This window comes from Carcharhinus amblyrhynchos, chromosome 4 (genome assembly GCF_965287045.1).
Source record: "Carcharhinus amblyrhynchos chromosome 4, sCarAmb.v2.hapA, whole genome shotgun sequence".
In the NCBI taxonomy this organism is placed as follows: domain Eukaryota; kingdom Metazoa; phylum Chordata; class Chondrichthyes; order Carcharhiniformes; family Carcharhinidae; genus Carcharhinus; species Carcharhinus amblyrhynchos.
This window is the reverse complement of record NC_137327.1, coordinates 62727072-62747432: the sequence shown is the minus strand read 5'-3', so window position 1 is coordinate 62747432 and position 20361 is coordinate 62727072. Positions and strand designations below refer to the sequence as shown.

Here is a 20361-nt window from a genome sequence, read left to right as displayed (position 1 = left end):
CACATATGAAGGAGCATGACAATCTGGCCTATCAGTTTTGAGCGTGAGATTCTGGCCTACCAGTTTTGAATGTAGTCATAGCCAATGAAAACTGATAAGATTTATTATGAAACACATGATCCTCTTTTCCCAGATCATCTCTTAATGGACAATTCAGTTTAACCTCCAACAATGTTATACACAGCCAAAAATGTTAACTTATCCCTTCAGCAACTATCCATATTTTGACTGTCTCCTGCCTTGTCATTTTTGTCATCTTTAACTGTGGGTGGAATTTTCCCATCCTACCTGCCACGGGATTGTAGCAGACGGGATAGGACCATGCAAAGGTCTGTTGAGCTACGTGGGAATTCCTAATCTTAGGGCAAGCGTGGCCGGAAAATTCCGCCACGTGTGTGGGAGTGAGAGCAACTTTTGATGGCTCTTTCCCACCAATTTTCAGTTGTCATTCAGTGTCTCCCTGTTGTAACCTCAGTGAGGAAAACAGCACTCTAATGGCAACCACTAGAGTGGATGGAAGTGCTACCTGACATTCTGCGATTTTTCACATATTACGCATTCGGTTATCAAGCCAATAGTGGCCACCTTCCTCCATTAAGAAGTCACTTACTAATATTTTGCAATAACCTCTCTGGCATCATCACACCAAAAGCTATTTTAATTAGCACTAACCTGTGGAATTAGCCCATAGCATGCTGGAAGGTCATGGGCATTCTGAAGTTTTATCATGCGTTGACAAGGGTGCTTCAGAAAACAACGTCCAAGATCAAGATGTGGGTTAACCACCTCCAAAGTAGGTACAATACATCTATTGGAGAAAGTTGGTAAGAAGTCAGTCAGTCATTGTGTGACACTCACAGTAACATGCAAGCTTTATCATTTGCTAATGGCACGGTGAATCAAAAAGATTAACAGTAATCTCGACTGTCAATGTGAGACATATGGTCTGTTTTATCTGAAGGGACTTCAACACAAAAAAACTACTTTGTCTTAAATAAGGCATGATGGCACAGTGATTGTGGCACGGTGGCAAAGTGTTTAGCATTGCTGCCTCACAACATCAGGGACCTGGATTCAATTTCCAGCTTAGGTCACTGTCTGTGAGGAGTCTGCATGGGTTTCCTACCACAGTCTGAAACACATGCTGGTTAGGTGCATTGGCCATGCTAAATTTTCCTTCATTATATCCAAACAGATGCTGGAGTGTGAAGATTAAAGGATTTTCACAGTAACTTGATTTGGGTGGCACAGTAGTTAGCACCACTGCCTCACAGCACCAGCGACCCAGGTTCAATTCTAGCCTCAGTCACTGTCTGTTTGCACTTTCTACCCGTGTCTGTGTAGGTTTCCTCCAGGTACTCCAATTTCCTCCCACAGTCCAAAGGTGTGCAGGTTAGGTTGATTGGTCATGCTAAATTGACCCTAATGTCAGGGGGATTAGCAGGGTAAATGTGTGGGGTTACGGGAAAAGGGCTTGTGTGGGATTGTGGTTGGTACAGATTTGATGGGCCAAATGGCCTTCTTCTATACTGTAAGGCTTCTATGATTCTATGATAAGACGTTTGGTTACATGTTCATCAAAGATCAATGAATTTAAAGAGAAAAACAAATCATGACCATGCCTAACATTGCAGCTAACTTTATTCCACCTGTACGTTGTCTGAAGCTGAGGCTAGATTTTCCCCTGTGACAGGTTTCTTTCAATGTTTTCACCTGCCAGTGTTAGACTGTCAAAGATCAGCCCAATTTTTTTCAGTGCATCTTCACCAGGTATTCATGGTATTTCCATATGACTTCTGCAATGGCAACCTTGCTGTTAAGATGCAAGGTAATATTGATAAATTCAACGGAATGTTGGCACACTGACCCTAGCAACATTGCAGAGATGAGCAAATGTTGCCTGGGTTTGTATTAACTGTTTCTGCCACTGTCTTCCAGGTTGGAACCTGGTTGTTAATTTTGTGCTTGATACAAGTCAGGCACGCTTATTTCCAAGACTTCTCACTGCAGTACCGCCAAAGCAACAATACTGAAATTGATAGCCTGAATAACTTGCTTGAGCATTCCCCATTGTCCTGTGCTCCCCATCACAAAGAAAACATTAAGAATAATTATATCCTGCTGCACACATTGCACTTGGGCTCCACTGGTGGCTGGGAATATAATATGATTCAATTGCCATATTTCACTGGACACACTGGAACTGTAATTAGCTTCCTGAGTGTAAAATTGGCATTGTGGAACAACAGCTGTGACAGAAACAGGGTGACTTTCATTTTCAATGACACTTAAATATTTCAAATTTACAGGTTCAAGTTCTAAACTTCAAGTTCAAGGGGGGATCTAAAATAGATCTAAAAAGGATGTACTTGCAACGTATTATGCTGGGTAGAAAGTTGATGGCTTTCTGCTTGCAATTTAATTCACCTGCTAGCCCATTTTATCCATACACATAGGATGAATCAAAGAGGAAGTTACCGTGCCACGATGGGGATTGCTAGCACTTCCCGGCTAACATTCTCAACCTCTACAATGAGGCTCAGCTCATACTTCTTTACTGTGTTGGAGCAAAATGACACCTAGGAGAAAAGATGAAAGTATTGCAACATTTACCAGAGATTAATAGTCTTTGCATAGCCTATAGAAGAACTTTGGTGCAATTTATATTAAAATCCTGCCGTTAAATTTTATCATGTACAAAATAACGTAGGGTAGAATCACACCATTTTTTCAGAGTATCAGGCTCAGACTAAAATCGGGCGTGTAGCTCTCCAGCTGCACAGCCCAGTTTTCACTCCAGATCTGAACCTCAGAGTGAAAAAATTAATGGACGGGATTTACATCGTCACCCTGGCACGGCCTACTTTATAGAAATCGGGGTGCTATCTTTGAAGGCTGCCCCAATCAGCATTAGAATTAAACAACCTCCAATCCCAAAATGGAGGAAACCAGGCTCCTCCCTCCACCACCATGACTTTAACCCCCTCCTCAACCCTCCACTGCCTGCACCCCGCTCCATGCTTGCAAGTGATTCCTCTCCACCCCCCAACTAATCACTCTCCTCCCCCCACCACACATAACTAGAAACCCCCTACATGGGCCTCAAATGAGGGGCCATTCCAAAACAATCCTCCAAACAGATTGACACTGTGCCAATCTGGCAGTGCCAACCTACACTGGGGCAGTGCCAGGGCAGTGCCTGGGCATGACCCTCTCCCCATGGGGACTATATTTAACTTTTGCACCCTCGGGGGATCACCTCGACTGAATTTTGTTTCTAAAAAGCTTTTGTATCCTTGCCAACATCACCTCAGCAAGGTTTAAATGTGCAGTGAGAGGTGGGTTTCTGGGACTGAATAATGATATTCAAATTTATTAAAGTCCATTAAAATGAAATACTCCCCCTTTGTGGGTGTGAACAAGCAGGAGTTGGGAAAATAGGGAAGCGCAATCTCTCTGGAGAGAATCATGTTTCCAAACTCTCTCCAAATTTTCTGCTCACATCGCTGTTCCCTCTGAAAGGCTGAAAACCACTCCTCCACCAATCAGAATTCAGTCATAGTGAGTGGGGGATATTGATCTGCAGAGGTCACAGAGGTTTACAACATGAAACAGGCCCTTCGGCCCAACTTGTCCATGCTGCCCTTTTTTTTAAAACCCCTAAACTAATCCGAATTGCCTGCATTTGGCCCATATCCCTCTATACCCTTCATACCCATGTAACTATCTAAATGCTTTTTAAAGGATAAATTTGTACCCGCCTCTACTCCTACCTCCGGCAGCTTGTTCCAGACACTTGCCATCCTCTATGTGAAAAAATTGCCTCACTGGACACTTCTGTATCTCCCCCTCTCACCTTAAATCCATACCCTCTAGTTTTAGACTCCCCTAGCTTTGAACATAGCACAAAACAGGCAACAGCCAATTAACAGTACATTTACCATCCCACACAATGCTCTTTACCATGGGCTTCACAAAAAGTTTCATCCCTATAGTTGAAATTTAATCCAGGTTACAGGCGTACTGTCACCTGTCTGAAGGGCCAACAAGAGTCCATGTTTCCTCCTTTGGGGACAACCTATCCTACTTACTGCCAGTCAGGCACTATAAATATATGCACCCTGTACTAGGGATCATAACAATGAGCTAAAGTAAGATTAAATTTACTATAAAATATTACTCTGTTCATTGTTGCTTGTAAAGTAAACCAGCTTATTCATTTTCTCTTGGCTCACCTCACTAACGTTAAATTTGTTTCTCAGAAGACCGGAGAAATGCATTTGGAGCAATATTCTTTCCAAATGGCACAGGTGTCCTGCCTCACAGCAATCAGAATGTACTGTGCAGGGAGCAAACAGGCCATGTACTACCAAAATTATCATTAAGGTATATACATGCATGGAATCCCTAATGTCACACAATACTGTTTCATTGTCTAGGTCAGGTTATTACTTGACTGAATATTAGGCAATAAAGTTAAATTCCTAATTGTAGAGGAATGCTGAACTCACAGAAGAGTTTGCTGAGACTAAATGTGAGAGAATATCTAGTGTAGATGCAAAATTTGTAAGACTAGCATTACATTATCATCTGATTTATAAACCTGACATTGGCCTGCCGAAATTTGTCTCACCCGCACTATGCGAAATGGAATAACTAGTGCAAAGTAAGGACTTTTTTTTTTGATTACGGATCTCTTAATTCCAGCACTGCAAAAATTGGAACCAAACATTTATATAACATAATAATCCTTAGGAATAGAAAAACGTTGTTACTATTCCAGGAAAACATATGTCCCTATGTACATATCTTCTCGTCAACTCCTAACCATTCCCTCTCTTAAATTGTATTTTATCCTTTATAATAATGGGACTGGTATCTTCATGACAATTATTTCTGAAGTTCAGGCTCATTGTGCGAAAATCAGAAAGCACAGAATTATAGGGTTTACTGCACACAAGGAAGCCACTGAGCCCAGTACATCCTTGGTCTAGAGCCATTTCAACATGGTGGATCATGCAAAACACTCAATATGGAAACAGCAGCCACTCTATTGTACACCATGCTCTACTTTAACATATATTCACCTTCAATAGGTTATTAAAACAGGTTGTAATTCATTACTGTTCTGCAATATCACTGAATATCAATGTCAACCCTACAAGGTTCACTACAATGTATATTTAGACAAATATACATTATATTTGGGCAGCACGGTAGCACAGTGATTAGTATTGCTGCTTTACAGCTCCAGGGATCTGGGTTCGATTTCCGGCTTGGGTCACTGTCTGTGTGGAGTTTGCACATTCTCCTTGTGTCTGTGTGGGTTTCCTCCGGGTGCTCCAGTTTCCTCCCACAGTCCAAAGATACGCGGGTTAGGTTGATTGGCCATGCTAAAATTGCCCCTTAGAGTCCTGAGATGTGTAGGTTAGAGGGATTAGTGGGTAAAATTTGTAGGGATGTGGGCGTAGGGCCTGGGTAGGATTATGGTCGGTGCAGACTCGATGGGCCGAATGGCCTCTTTCTGCACTGTAGGGTTCTATGATTCTATGATTTAAACATCCTTTATTATGCTTAATGGTAATACAGCTGTGAAAGAGATATTTTGCTTCAATTCCATTAAGTTTTTTTGCTGAACTGCACAACTCAGGTGAATTTCTACTGTATTTACATACATAGCAGCTGGCACAACATCACAAGAGTGTCCTCAAAAAGTATTCTTTTCCTCCAAGTAACTGTGTCTAAGATAAAGTGAGGATGTCTTAGAAATTATTAGCATAATACATTTTAATAAGAGTTGGAGATTTTCTGGCAATTACTTGAATCACTAACAAAAATGGAATGAAGTTGAAAGGTACTTTATTTACTATTAGATAGGGATGATGTTTTGTGCAACTGGCCTCAATTTCCAAAATCATCATTTTGTACATTTTGTTTAAAATAATTTTCCAGCTTTTGACTGCTGGGGACAGAGAGTACTCATTGGAACCAAATGCTGCCAATTTAGGTACAATGTGCACCTGAATCTCACTGTCCACGATGATGGTGGAAACAGAGAGGATTTCTAATTTCAGAAAGAAACTGGTTGGACAGTTGAAGGAAATAAATTTGCAGGGCTGTGAGGATAGAGCATTAAATGGAGCTGATTGAACTGCACCACTGAGAGCCAGTGTGGAATCAATGGGCCAAAAGACTTTATGACATTTTCTGACAACTTGTCGTCATGGTTTAAAACTAGGTATAGCTTGCATAATTTTCACCATGATTTCTGCTGGGCAGGGTTCTCACTCCAGATTGTCCATCTTTAAATTTGTTATATATGCATTAATGAGGAACTCAGAGAATCCCATGTCAAGAAAGGCTAGGGTTTGTCCGCTCGGCTGTTATATCATTGGCTAGAAGATATAGATTTAGTTTGTATTTTCGCTTCAGCAGCACATACAGTAAATACAGAGAAGATGAGCACGGCCCCTGTGCAAACATGTCACACAAATTCGTGCAGTGTTTCTTTCTGGGGGTATAGCTCAATATTTGGGCATTTTGGGGGCAGCATGGTGGCACAATGGTTAGCTGCAAGGACCTGAGTTCAATTCCTGGCTCAGGTCACTCTCTGTGTGGAGTTAGCACATTCTCCTCCTGTCTGCATGGGTTTCCTCCGGGTACTCCAGTTTCCTCTTACAGTCCAAAGATGCGCAGATTAGGTTGATTGGCCATGCTAAATTGTCCCTTAGTGTCCCGGGATGTGTAGGTTAGAGGGATTAGCAGGTTAAATATGTGGGATTGTGGTGATAGGGCCTAGGTGGGATTGTTGTTAGTGCAGACTCATGGGCCGAACGGCCTCCTTCTGCTGGAAGATCTGGATGCTATATTTAAATGGCACCCACATATACATTCACTCATTGCAGAATAGGTGTGTGGGAATCTAAGATAAAATCAAAATATGGAGATGCTGGAATCTGAAACAAAGCCAGAAAATGCTGGAAAATCTCAGCAGGTCTGACAGCATCTGTGGAGAGAGAAAACATCATCTACACTCAAAACATTGGCTCTATTCTCTCTCCACAGATGATGTCAGGCCTGCTGAGATTTTCCAGCATATTTTGTCTTTGACTGGGGAGTCTGTTTGAAATAGTGGCCCGAAGAATAAAACCATATGCTCCTAGGTTCAATAGCATCTTCCTGAGAGACTCCTTCAGGCAGTCCATAACTTGTGGGAGCTTCTCTTTCTTTGAGATGGCAACAGGAGATCCATCAAACTCAACATGCTGGCTTGGGAGAGGTTATGATGTGGGTATGCCGGCGTTAGACTGGCGTAAACACAGTAAAAAGTCTGACAACACCAGGTTTTAGTCCAACCTATTTATTTGATAATAGACTCACAAGCTTTCGGGGTTAGCCCCTTCGTCAGGTGAATGGAGAGTTCTGGCCTCAGACAGAGCATATAAAGCACAGACAGTTTAGAGATTACTGATTAGAATGCGAATCCTTACACCTAACCTGCTGTTCAAGACCTGAAGTGGCTGACAATGTGAGTGGAAGGAGCACTGATCACAGTTTAAAGAGATGTGTATTGCCTCCAGACAGTACAGTAAGTGAGGTTTTGCAAACCCAGGCAAGTCACGGGGGTTACAGATAGTGTGACATGAACCCAAGATCCCTGTTGAGACCGTCCTCATGTGTGCGGAACTTGGCTATCAGTCTCTGTTCAGCGACTCTGCGCTGTCGTGTGTCGTGAAGGCCGCCTTGGAGAATGCTTACCCGAAGGTCAGAGGCTGAATGCCCGTGACCACTGAAGTGTTCGCCAACAGGAAGGGAACAGTCTTGCTTGGTGACTGTCGAGCGATGTTCATTCATCCGTTGTCGTAGCGTCTGCATGGTCTCCCCAATGTACCATGCTTCGGGACATCCTTTCTTGCAACGTATCAGGTAGACAATGTTGGCCGAGTTGCAAGAGTATTTACCATGTACCTGGTGGATGGTATTCTCACGTGTGATGATGGTATCCATGTCGATGATCCGGCATGTCTTGCAGAGGTTGCTGTGGCAGGGTTGTGTGGTATTGTGGTCACTGTTCTCCTGAAGGCTGGGTAGTTTGCTGCGAACAATGGTCTGTTTGAGGTTGTGTGGTTGTCTGAAAGCAAGAAGTGGGGGTGTGGGGATAGCCCTGGCGAGATGTTCGTCTTCATCAATGATATATTGAAGACTCTGGAGAAGATGTCGTAGCTTTTCTGCTCCGGGGAAGTACTGGACGACGAAGGGTACTCTGTCCACTGTGTCCCGTGTTTGCCTTCTGAGGAGATCGGTGCGGTTTTTCGCTGTGGCACATCGGAACTGCCGATCTATGAGTCGAGCACCATATCCTGTTCTTATGAGGGCATCCTTCAGGGTCTGGAGGTGTCTGTCACGATCCTCCTCATCTGAGCAAATCCTGTGTATACGGAGGGCTTGTCCATAGGGAATGGCTTCTTTAACATGTTTAGGGTGGAAACTGGAGAAGTGGAGCATTGTGAGATTGTCTGTGGGCTTGCGGTACAGTGAGGTGCTGAGGTGACCGTCCTTAATGGAGATGCGTGTGTCCAAGAATGCAACTGATTCTGGGGAATAGTCCATGGTGAGTCTGATGGTGGGGTGGAATTTGTTGATATCATCATATAGTTGTTTCAGTGATTGTTCACCGTGAGGCCAAAGGAAGAAAATGTCATCGATGTATCTAGTGTACAGCATCGGTTGAAGATTCTGTGCAGTGAAGAAGTCTTGTTCGAACCTGTGCATGAAGATGTTGGCATATTGAGGTGCAAATTTGGTCCCCATGGCTGTTCCATGTGTCTGGATTAAAAACTGGTTGTTGAAGGTGAAGACATTGTGGTCCAGGATAAAGCGGATGAGTTGTAAAATTGCATTTGGAAACTGGCAGTTGTCAGCATTGAGTACTGAGGCAGTCGCAGCAATGCCATCGTCGTGGGGGATGTTGGTGTAGAGCGCTGAGACATCCATTGTGACGAGGAGTGTCCCTGGTTCAACTGCTCCGTGTGTGCTGAGTTTCAGTAGGAAGTCCGTAGTGTCGCGACAAAAGCTGGGGGTTCTTTGTACACTGGGTTTCAGGATGCCCTCGACGTAGCCGGAGAGGTTCTCACACAGAATTCCATTGCCCGATACAATGGGACGGCCAGGTGTGTTTACCTTGTGTATCTTTGGGAGGCAGTAGAGATCTCCAATGCGGGGAGTACATGGAATGAGAGCACGGAGGGTGCTCTGAAGGTCCGGATCAAAGGTCTTGATCAGATTGTTGAGTTGACGAGTGTGTTCTTTGGTCGGATCTGTGGGTAATTGTCTGTAGTGTTCCTCATTGTTTAGTTGTCGGTACACTTCTTTACAGTAATCCGTTCTGTTCAGTATGACGATGGCCCCTCCTTTGTCTGCTGGTTTGATGACAATGTTGCGGTTTGTCTTGAGAGCATGGATGGCGTTGCGTTGTGCTTGGGTGATGTTCGGGGCTGTCTTATGAGTACGGCTAATGAATCTGGTGTTAACGCACTTCCTGATGGTTTGGGCATACAAGTCCAGTCGAGGGCAGCGGCCTTCCGGAGGAGTCCAATTGGAAGGAATCCAATTGGATGTCGAGGGCATCCTGAAACCCATTGTACAAAGAACCCCCAGCTTTTGTCGCGACACTACGGACTTCCTACTGAAACTCAGCACACACGGAGCAGTTGAACCAGGGACACTCCTCGTCACAATGGATGTCTCAGCGCTCTACACCAACATCCCCCACAACGATGGCATTGCTGCGACTGCCTCAGTACTCAATGCTGACAACTGCCAGTTTCCAGATGCAATTTTACAACTCATCCGCTTTATCCTGGACCACAATGTCTTCACCTTCAACAACCAGTTTTTAATCCAGACACATGGAACAGCCATGGGGACCAAATTTGCACCTCAATATGCCAACATCTTCATGCACAGGTTCGAACAAGACTTCTTCACTGCACAGAATCTTCAACCGATGCTGTACACTAGATACATCGATGACATTTTCTTCCTTTGGCCTCACGGTGAACAATCACTGAAACAACTATATGATGATATCAACAAATTCCACCCCACCATCAGACTCACCATGGACTATTCCCCAGAATCAGTTGCATTCTTGGACACACGCATCTCCATTAAGGACGGTCACCTCAGCACCTCACTGTACCGCAAGCCCACAGACAATCTCACAATGCTCCACTTCTCCAGTTTCCACCCTAAACATGTTAAAGAAGCCATTCTCTATGGACAAGCCCTCCGTATACACAGGATTTGCTCAGATGAGGAGGATCGTGACAGACACCTCCAGACCCTGAAGGATGCCCTCATAAGAACAGGATATGGTGCTCGACTCATAGATCGGCAGTTCCGATGCGCCACAGCGAAAAACCGCACCGATCTCCTCAGAAGGCAAACACGGGACACAGTGGACAGAGTACCCTTCGTCGTCCAGTACTTCCCCGGAGCGGAAAAGCTACGACATCTTCTCCAGAGTCTTCAATATATCATTGATGAAGACGAACATCTCGCCAGGGCTACCCCCACACCCCCACTTCTTGCTTTCAGACAACCACACAACCTCAAACAGACCATTGTTCGCAGCAAACTACCCAGCCTTCAGGAGAACAGTGACCACAATACCACACAACCCTGCCACAGCAACCTCTGCAAGACATGCCGGATCATCGACATGGATACCATCATCACACGTGAGAATACCATCCACCAGGTACATGGTAAATACTCTTGCAACTCGGCCAACATTGTCTACCTGATACGTTGCAAGAAAGGATGTCCCGAAGCATGGTACATTGGGGAGACCATGCAGACGCTACGACAACGGATGAATGAACATCGCTCGACAGTCACCAGGCAAGACTGTTCCCTTCCTGTTGGCGAACACTTCAGTGGTCACAGGCATTCAGCCTCTGACCTTCGGGTAAGCATTCTCCAAGGCGGCCTTCACGACACACGACAGCGCAGAGTCGCTGAACAGAGACTGATAGCCAAGTTCCGCACACATGAGGACGGTCTCAACAGGGATCTTGGGTTCATGTCATACTATCTGTAACCCCCGTGACTTGCCTGGGTTTGCAAAACCTCACTTACTGTACTGTCTGGAGGCAATACACATCTCTTTAAACTGTGATCAGTGCTCCTTCCACTCACATTGTCAGCCACTTCAGGTCTTGAACAGCAGGTTAGGTGTAAGGATTCGCATTCTAATCAGTAATCTCTAAACTGTCTGTGCTTTATATGCTCTGTCTGAGGCCAGAACTCTCCATTCACCTGACGAAGGGGCTAACCCCGAAAGCTTGTGAGTCTATTATCAAATAAATAGGTTGGACTAAAACCTGGTGTTGTCAGACTTTTTACTTGGGAGAGGCTGCCAGGGAGATCAGTGTCTGTGAACTCCAGAAGAAGCCCTACAGTGCAGGAAAAGGATGAATGATCTCATCCACATTGTGAGGGTAAGTGGACTTTCACCTCTATCAAAATGCACTCTCTTAAGGCCATTTGGCAGTCAGAGGGGTACAGTGAACAGGAATCTCACACAACAAGCAAAAGAGACATCACTAGTGATTGCCTCATAAAACTTCAACATCATCACCTGCAACATTCTGCACAAACTGCTTCTTCAGCCCTTTCTGGGGAGTACTCAACACACACAGAAGACATGCAAGCTCATGATCTTCTCTTTCATCCATGGTGCTTATCGTCCATCCATCTTAATGCAGGACAAGATCTTCACATTAAAAGGGAGAGATCCAGACTGGAATGGTTTAGACAGCTCATCCCCTGCAAGGAGTAGGTAGCAGAGCTGGACAGAAGGATAGAGATCTTTCCTTTCCAAAAATAGAGATTGGTATCTCCCAGCCAGCCAGTGAGGGCCCATGAAGTGGCCATCAGCCACCCATGGACAATGTGTGAGTGCCAATTAATATAGGGACTGTGTAGCCAATCATTAATTATATCTTCTCTATTATAGCCACCAGCCAGAAAAGGCAACAGAGGGATACCACCAGTCAACCTATCATTCCAAGTCCCTAGAGCACCTCAGATGAGGATTCTGAGGAAGCATCCAAGAAAGACCCGTCAATGCATTCATCTAGACCCTCCATCAGCACAGAGACAAACACCTTAGTGGGACCTTGTTCCATAGCAGGCTCAGGGTCACCATCTGGTGAGCACAGCACTGAAACGGCTCTACAGAAGGCAAAGGCATTGACAGCCAGAGGACTACTGAAAGTCAGATCCCTTGTTCCAAAGACAGACAGGGGAACAACAGGGTGAGTTGTCAGAGGTCACAACAAGATTAGAGCGAAAGATGGAGGAATTCATCTACGTTCCATATGAAGTCATAGAGCTATCAGACTCCTCTCCTGATGATTTATTTGCACAAAGCTTTGTCATTCCATTGGGCTGCTGGAAATGTGCGGTTTCAATTGTTTCAAAACTAGCTTCCAACCTCCTGTTACCATCCAAATCAATTCTATCCTTGATGCTCACCATGTCCAAATTTTCATTCCTCCAATTAGGTGTAAGAACAGGAGTAGATTATTTAGGCCATCTATGGGCAGCACTGAGGCACAGTGATTGGCACTGCTGCACACAGCGCCAGGGACTAGGGTTTAATTCCCGCTTTGGATAACTATACAGAGTATGTGTGGGTTTTCTCAGGGTGCTCCAATTTCCTCCCACAGTTCAAACATATGCAGATTAGGTGGATCAGTCGTGGTAAATGCACAGGGTTATGGGAATAAGGCGGAGCGAATGGGTTAGATGAAATGCTCTTTCAGAGAGTTGATACAGACCTGCAAGGCCTAAAAGCCCCTTTCTGTACTATCGGGATTCTATGGTTCTACTCTGCTCCACCATTCAATGAGATCACGACTGATCTGATATGATAATCTTCAACCACGTCAAGCCTCCTCAGAATCCTATGCATCTCAGTAAGGTCATCACTCATTATTCTAAACTCCATTGAATCTAGGCTCAACCCAGTCAAACTCTCCTCAAAAGAAAATTCCTTCAAAACCAGGATCAAACTACTGAACTGTCAACAGACTGCCTCCAGTGCCAGTTTATCTTTCCTTAGATAAGGGCAGCAAAACTGTTCACAATATTCCAGATGTGGTCTAACTAGTGCCAGGCAATGATCTGCAGCATAATCTGCACTGCCCCAGGACTGCCTTTAAATTCTGGCCCTGACACTGCTCTTGGATTGCCTTTCAATTCCAACTCTGACACTGTGTTCCACAGTGCCCCACAAACTGCCGTTAAATTCTGGGCCAACACTAATCTCCACTACTGTCCCAAGAATGAATTCCATTTCCTTTAACCTCAGTCTTCCTCCGCCCAGCTAGCCATGTGCTACTCTCTACCCCTTCCCTCTAGGGCTCCAGTCAACATCGCCTCACCAGTTATATACCTGTCATCCAACCCCTTCTATTCATGTTTGTGCAGTCTGACGCTGCAGCCTTGGCACAGCATCAGAGCAGTTGCAAGAGCAGCACAGTGAAAGGTAGGAAAATGCTGCACATACAAACCTTGAATTCGTGAGTGAGGTATAGGTCACCAGGCATATGCCATTTATATCTGGACCTGAATCAGGCTGGTCTGACTATCCACTGATGGAGCAATTAGGTTGGGAGTGCAAGCATGATTCTGCTGAGTTAGATTTTTAATGAGATGCAAAGGGACGCAGATGTGGTTCCCAAATAAAGCAGCCATGACAGTTGGGAGGGGAGATTTTCCACTTATTTTTCCACTGGCAGAAAACTGATCTTTTCCATCACAACAAATTTAGTGCCCCTGCCTGCGACAATGCTGCTGGGATTATAATTCCACCCATCAACAGCATTCTTTCTGGTTGTACCACAGCCTGGTATGGCTCCTGCTCTGCCCAAGACCACAAAGAACTAGAAAAGGTCATGAATGTAGCCCAATCTATCGTGGAAACCAGTATCCATCCACTGACTCTGCCTACACTTCTCGCTGTTTCGGCAAAGCAGCCAGCATAAAGCCCTCACGCACTCTGGACATTCTCTCTTCCACCTTCTTCCTTTGGGAAAAAGATACAAAAGTCTGAAGTCATGTACCAACCGCCTCAAACAGCTTCTTCCTTGCTGCTGTCAGACTTTTGAATGGACATATTTTGCATTAAGTTGGTCTTTCGCTACACCAAAGCTGTGACTGTAACACAACATTCTGCACTCTTTTGTTTCCTTCTCGATGAGCGGTATGTTTTATCTGTATAGCGCGCAAGAAATAATATTTTTCACTTTATTTAATACGTGACAATAATAAATCAAAACAAATCAAGCCTAAAACTATGATGTAACATGGAAAGCATAGGGCCACTGATAATTTTAGGTTTTGTTGGAACTATATACTGCATTGATTAAAATAAATAAACTTAATTTGATGGATTGAAATTTGAAAAATCTTAATTAACGTCGAAATTTTTAAAAATGTACGCTTCAAGACTACTATATGCTATAGGCTCATGATAAAAGGCATGGCGAGCCAGTAAGATCATGAGACTGGTGAAAACCCGGGTTTATGCCCAATTTCTCAACTCTCATTATGATGCCAGCACTGGATTGTCATCATGATCAGCCTCATGCCCTTTCAATATTTAAATCGTAATTTTAATATTATTAGTGGGCCCAGTATGGAATTGTTCCAGGCTCACTTGCCTTCACAGCCTTGCCAGTATAGGTCCTCACCTATTGGGTTCCTCAATTGCTCCCTTACTGAGGTCTGTCATCTTGGGATATTTAACTTTCTTGTGTTCCAGCTCATTACTCGCCCATAATAGAAGTTTTAGCAGTTTGGCTAGCAACTTGGACCTGGGTGATGGCCTCACTGGTGGGACTGTAGGCCACTGAGGCCCCCTGATGGTCAGGGGCAGGGGCTGGCACTGTCCTTTGAGCAGTGTCAGCTTGGTATCCTGGCAGTGTCAGCCTGACACATTGACACTGCCCAGGGGCAAGAACACAGAAAAGCTACAGCATAATACTGGCCCTTCAGCCCACGAAGTTGTGCCAAACATGTCCCCACCATAGAGATTACTAGGCTTACCTATAAAGGCCAGGGCCTGAATGGAAGGCTGCACATGGGGACCTGTAAACTCTGCAATTAGGGATCATTTGGCCAGGTGATCGGCCCGGGAAGGGGATTAATGGGGGCAGTGATCGACCGGGGTGGAGTGGGGGGTGGGGAGAGTATCAGATTCCCAGCGTCCTAACTGTGTATATTTTGCATAGTACACTGGGAGATCATGCGTGATAGTGCACTTTAGCATTCAGCAGCTGGCTTTCAGCATGAGTAAACTCCATCCACTCCCCCTACTGGTACAAATCACACTTCGCCTCATTATTCTGTCTAAATGGCATAAGGTTTGAATGTTTCCTCTTGCGAAAAACATGGGCACAATTCTCTCCCATTTTCACGCTCATTTGGCACTTAGAACTTTTTTGTTAAGATTGCTCCAATGTCATTAAGGCAAACTAAAATAATTCAGAATATATGAAATAACATTAAACTGGTTAATATGATATGTATATAGTAGCTACATATAGCAAATACTTCACATGATATGCCTTTGTTGAAATTCTTTGTATACTAATATAACACAAATAATTATAGAATTTATCGACATTTATTTATAAGAGTCTCAATTTGTGTGCAAAGCTATGTTCTGATTATTGAGTGTTTAGCTGTAGGGATAAATCCAAAGAATTAGTTGAGGCACAGATAGTCAATAATGAATGTATTTTATTGGTATCAGTAAAGATTTTCCTGTTGGTTCCATTTCATCAAAATATAAATGTCGCAGACCATGATTTCAGTTCATTCAGTCATAATTTTGCTAATATGCTCCAAAACGGTAACAACTGATCAATTCAAAGGTGATTCAAGATTTGTTTGTGAAGGGGGTGGTGTCATGCTGGATTTCATTATGCAAGTGATTTGTTATGAAAGACGCAGGGTATTTCAAAGGTTATGGGCCCTGACAACATTCTGGCTTAGTAATAAAGATATGTGCTCCAGAAGAAGTCATTCCCCCTCGTCAAGCTATTCCAATACAGCTTGACACCAGCACTGACAATGCGGAAAATGCCCAGATACATCTGTCCATAAAAAGCAATACAAATCCAATCCAGTCAATTATCAACTAGTCTCAAACATCAGCAAAGTGATGGACAATGTTGTGAACAGCGCTAGTAATGGCACTTATTGACCTTTAAGACGCTTACCAACGCTCAGTTTAGGTTCTGCCAGGCAACTTGGCTCCGGGCCTTGAATAGAAGGGCTGAATTGGAGAGAAAAATAGAACATAGAAAAACTACAGCAAATACAGGCCCTTCGGCCCACAAATTTGTGTCGAACATGTCCCTACTTTAGAAATTACTAGGCTTACCTATAACCCTCTATCTTACTAAGTTCCATGTACTTACCTAAAAGTCTCTTAAAAGGCCCTATCGACTCCGCCTCCACCACCATTGCCGGCAGCCCATTCCATCACACACCACTCTCCAAGTGAGAAACTTACCCCTGACATCTCCTCTGTACCTACTCCCCAGCACCTTAAACCTGTGTCCTCTTGTGGCAAGCATTTCAGCCCTGGGAAAAAGCCTCTGACTATCCACTCAATCAATACCTCTCAACATCTTATACATCTCTATCAGGTCACCCCTCATTCTTCGTCTCGCCAAGGAGAAAAGGCCAAGCTCCTTCAACCTATCCTCATAAGGCATGCTCCCCAATCCAGGCAACATCCTTGTAAATCTCCTCTGTACACTTCCTATGGCTTTCACATCTTTCCTGTAATGAGGCAACCAGAACTGAGCACAGTTCTCCAAGTGGGGTCTGACCAGGGTCCTATATAGCTGCAACATTATTTCTCAACTCCTAAACTCAATTCCTCGATTGATGAAGGCCAGTACACCATGCGCCTTCTTAACCACAGCTTCAACCTGCGCTGTTGCTTTGAGCATCCTATGAACTCAGACCCCAAGATCCTTCTGATCTTCCACACTGCCAAGAGTCCTACCATTAATATTATATTCTGCCATCCTACTTGACCTGCCAAAATGAATCACCACACACTTATCTGGGTTGAAGTCCATCTGCCACTTCTCCGCCCAGTCTTGCATCCTATCAATGTCTCGCTGAAACTTCTGACATCCCTCCACACTATCCACAACACCTCCAAGCGTTGTGTTATCAGCAAACTTACCAACCCATCTCTCCACTTCCACATCCAAGTCATTTATAAAAATCACAAAGAGTAAGGGTCCCGGAACAGATCCCTGAAGCATTCCACTGGTGAACAACCTCCATGCAGGATACGACCCATCTATAACCACTCTTTGCCTTCTGTGGGCAAGCCAGTTCTGGATCCACAAAGCAACGACCCCTTGGATCCCATGCCCCTCACTTTCTCAATAAGCCTTACATGGGGCACCTTATCAAATGCCTTGCTGAAGTCCATATATACTACATCTACTGCTCTTCCTTCATCAATGTGTTTAGTCACATCTTCAAAAAATTCAATCAGGCTCGTAAGGCACGATCTGCCTTTAACAAAGCCATGCTGACTATTCTTTATTATACTTTTCCAAATGTTCGTAAATCCTGCCTCAGGATCTTCTCCATCACCTTACCAACCACTGAGGTTAGACTCACTGGTCTATAATTTCCAGGGCTATTTCTACTCCCTTTCTTAAATAGAGGGACAACATCTGCAATCCTCCAATCCTCTGGAACCTCTCCCATCTCCATTGATGATACAAAGATCATTGCCAGAGGCTCAGCAATCTCCTCCCTCACCTCCCACAATAGGCTGGGGTACATCCCATCCATTCACAGTGACTTATCTAACTTGATGCTTTTCAAAAGCTCCAACACATCCTCTTTCCTAATATCATGCTCAAGCTTTTCATTCTGCTGCAAGTCTGCACTACAACCACAAAGATCCTTTTCCACAGTGAATACTGAAGTATTCACTAACTACCTGTGCTATTTCTTCCGGTTCCACACAAACTATCCCACCGTCACATTTGATAGGTCCTATTCTTTCACGTCTTATCCTCTTGCTCTTCACATACTTGTAGAATGCCTTGGGGTTTTCCTTAATCCTGCCTGCCAACGCCTTCTCATGACCCCTTCTGGCTCTCCTAATTTCCTTTGTAAGATCCTTCCTATTAGCCGTATACTCTTCCAGATCTCTAACATTACCTAGCTCTCTGAACCTTTTGGAAGCTTTTCTTTTCTTCTTGACTAGATTTATTACAGCCTTTGTACACCACTGTTCCTGTCTCATTGGAACGTTGCTATGCAGAACTCCAGAAAATATTTCCTGAAAATTTGCCACAATTCTTCTGTACATTTCCCTGAGAAAACCTCTTTCCAATTTAAGTCTCTAACTTCCTGCCTGATAGCCTCATAATTCCTCTTACTCCAACTAAACACTTTTCTAACTTGTCTGATCCTACCTCTCTCCAATGCTATTGTAAATGAGATAGAATTATGATCACTATCTCCAAAATGCTCTCCCACTGAGAGATCTGACACCTGATCAGGTTCATTTCCCAATACTAAATCAAGTACAGCCTCTCCTCTTGTAGGCTCATCCATACACTGTGTCAAGAAACCCTCCTGAACACACCTAACAAATTCCTCCCCATCTAAATCTCTTACCCTAGGGAGATTCCAATCAATATTTCAGAAATTAAAATCTCCCATCACGACAACTCTGTTATTATTACACCTTTCCAGGATCTGTTTCCCAATCTGCTCCTCAACATCCGTGTTGCTATTGGGCGGCCTATAGAAAACACCCAGTAAAGTTATTGACCCCTTCCTGTTCCTAACCTCCACCCACAGAGACTCTGTAGACAATCTCTCCATGGCGTCCATCTTTTCTGCAGCCATGACACTATCTCTGATCAACAGTGCCACTCCCCCACCTCTTTTGCCTCCATTCCTGTCCCTTCTGAAACATCTGAAACCCGGCATTTGAAGTAACCAGTCCCGTCCCTGAGTCATCCAAGTCTCTGTAATGGCCACCACATCACAATTCCAAGGAGTGATCCACGTTCTAATCTCATCCACTTTGTTCACAACACTCCTTGCGTTAAAATAGGCACATCTCAAACCTTCGGTCTGAGCACGCTCCTTCTCTATCACCTGCCTATCTTCCCTCTCACACTGTCATTAGACAGTTAGATAAAAGTGAGTCCCCTTGAATCAGAGAGATTAGGTAAAAGTGATTCCCCTTGACATCAAGGCAGCATTTGACTGAGTGGGGCATCGAGCAGCCCCAGCAAAGCTGAAGTCAATGGTTTCAGGGGAGAATTCTCCACAGGACAGATATTATTTGTTGAAGGCCAGTCTCAATCTCAGAAGTTCCTCAGAGAAGTACACATTCAATTACTTCAGCTGCTTCATCAATGAAGTTCATCCCATTATAAGGTCAGAAATGGGAATGTTTGTTGATGATTGCAAACTGGTGTTCAATTCTATCCACAATTCATCAGATAATGAAGCATATGCAGCAAGATGAAGGAGCATTGCTCCGAAAGCTCGTGATTCCAAATAAAACTGTTGGACTTTAACCTGGTGTTGTGAGACTTCTTACTCATCAGCAAGATTAGATATCATTCAGGCTTGAGCTAGTAAGTGGCAAGCAACAATCATGCCGTATAAATACTGGTGAGGAGCATCTCCAAGAACAGAAAGTCTCACCAACTCACCTTTACACTTAATAGCATTACCCTTTCCAATTCATCATCAACATCCTGCTACTTAAATACTGTGGCTACAAAAGCAGGTCAGAAGCTGGAAGTGACTCAACTCTTTTCTCCCCTAAACGTTTCCACTATCAACAAGATAGAACTCATGAATACAAGGGACAACTCTCCACTTGCTTGATGAGTACATCTCTCGAACAATACTTAAAAAGATCTGTACCATTGAGGTCAAAGCAGCACATTTGATCGTTTCCTCCACCATTGGTGCACTGTGCTTATTTGTCCATGGGATGTGGGAGTTGCTGGCTGGGCCAGCATTTATTCCTCATCCTGAGGACATTTAGTAGTCAACAATCAATGCTGTGAATCTAGTCACATGTGGGCCAGGCCAGGTGAAGATGACAGATTTCCTTCCTTTAAGGACATGAGTGAACTAGATGGGTTTTTAACAACAATGGTTTCATGGTCATTATTAGACCTTTAATTCAAGATTTTTACTGAATTCAAATTTCATCATCTATCATGGTGAAATTCGAACCTGACACCCAGAGCAATACCCTGGGTC

General features: G+C 44.0%; 1 protein-coding gene across 1 annotated transcript in view; it reads right to left on the bottom strand.

The window, feature by feature from the left end:
• hydin (HYDIN axonemal central pair apparatus protein) overlaps positions 1 to 20361 on the bottom strand; it is a 1114396-nt gene that overhangs the window by 707050 nt on the left and 386985 nt on the right. Inside the window, exons 15-16 of the mRNA XM_080187991.1 lie at positions 2479 to 2579; positions 673 to 808 (exon numbers count right to left, since the gene is read on the bottom strand). Coding sequence (XP_080044117.1) covers positions 673 to 808; positions 2479 to 2579 — 237 coding nt within the window. The remainder of the gene's footprint in view (positions 1 to 672; positions 809 to 2478; positions 2580 to 20361) is intronic.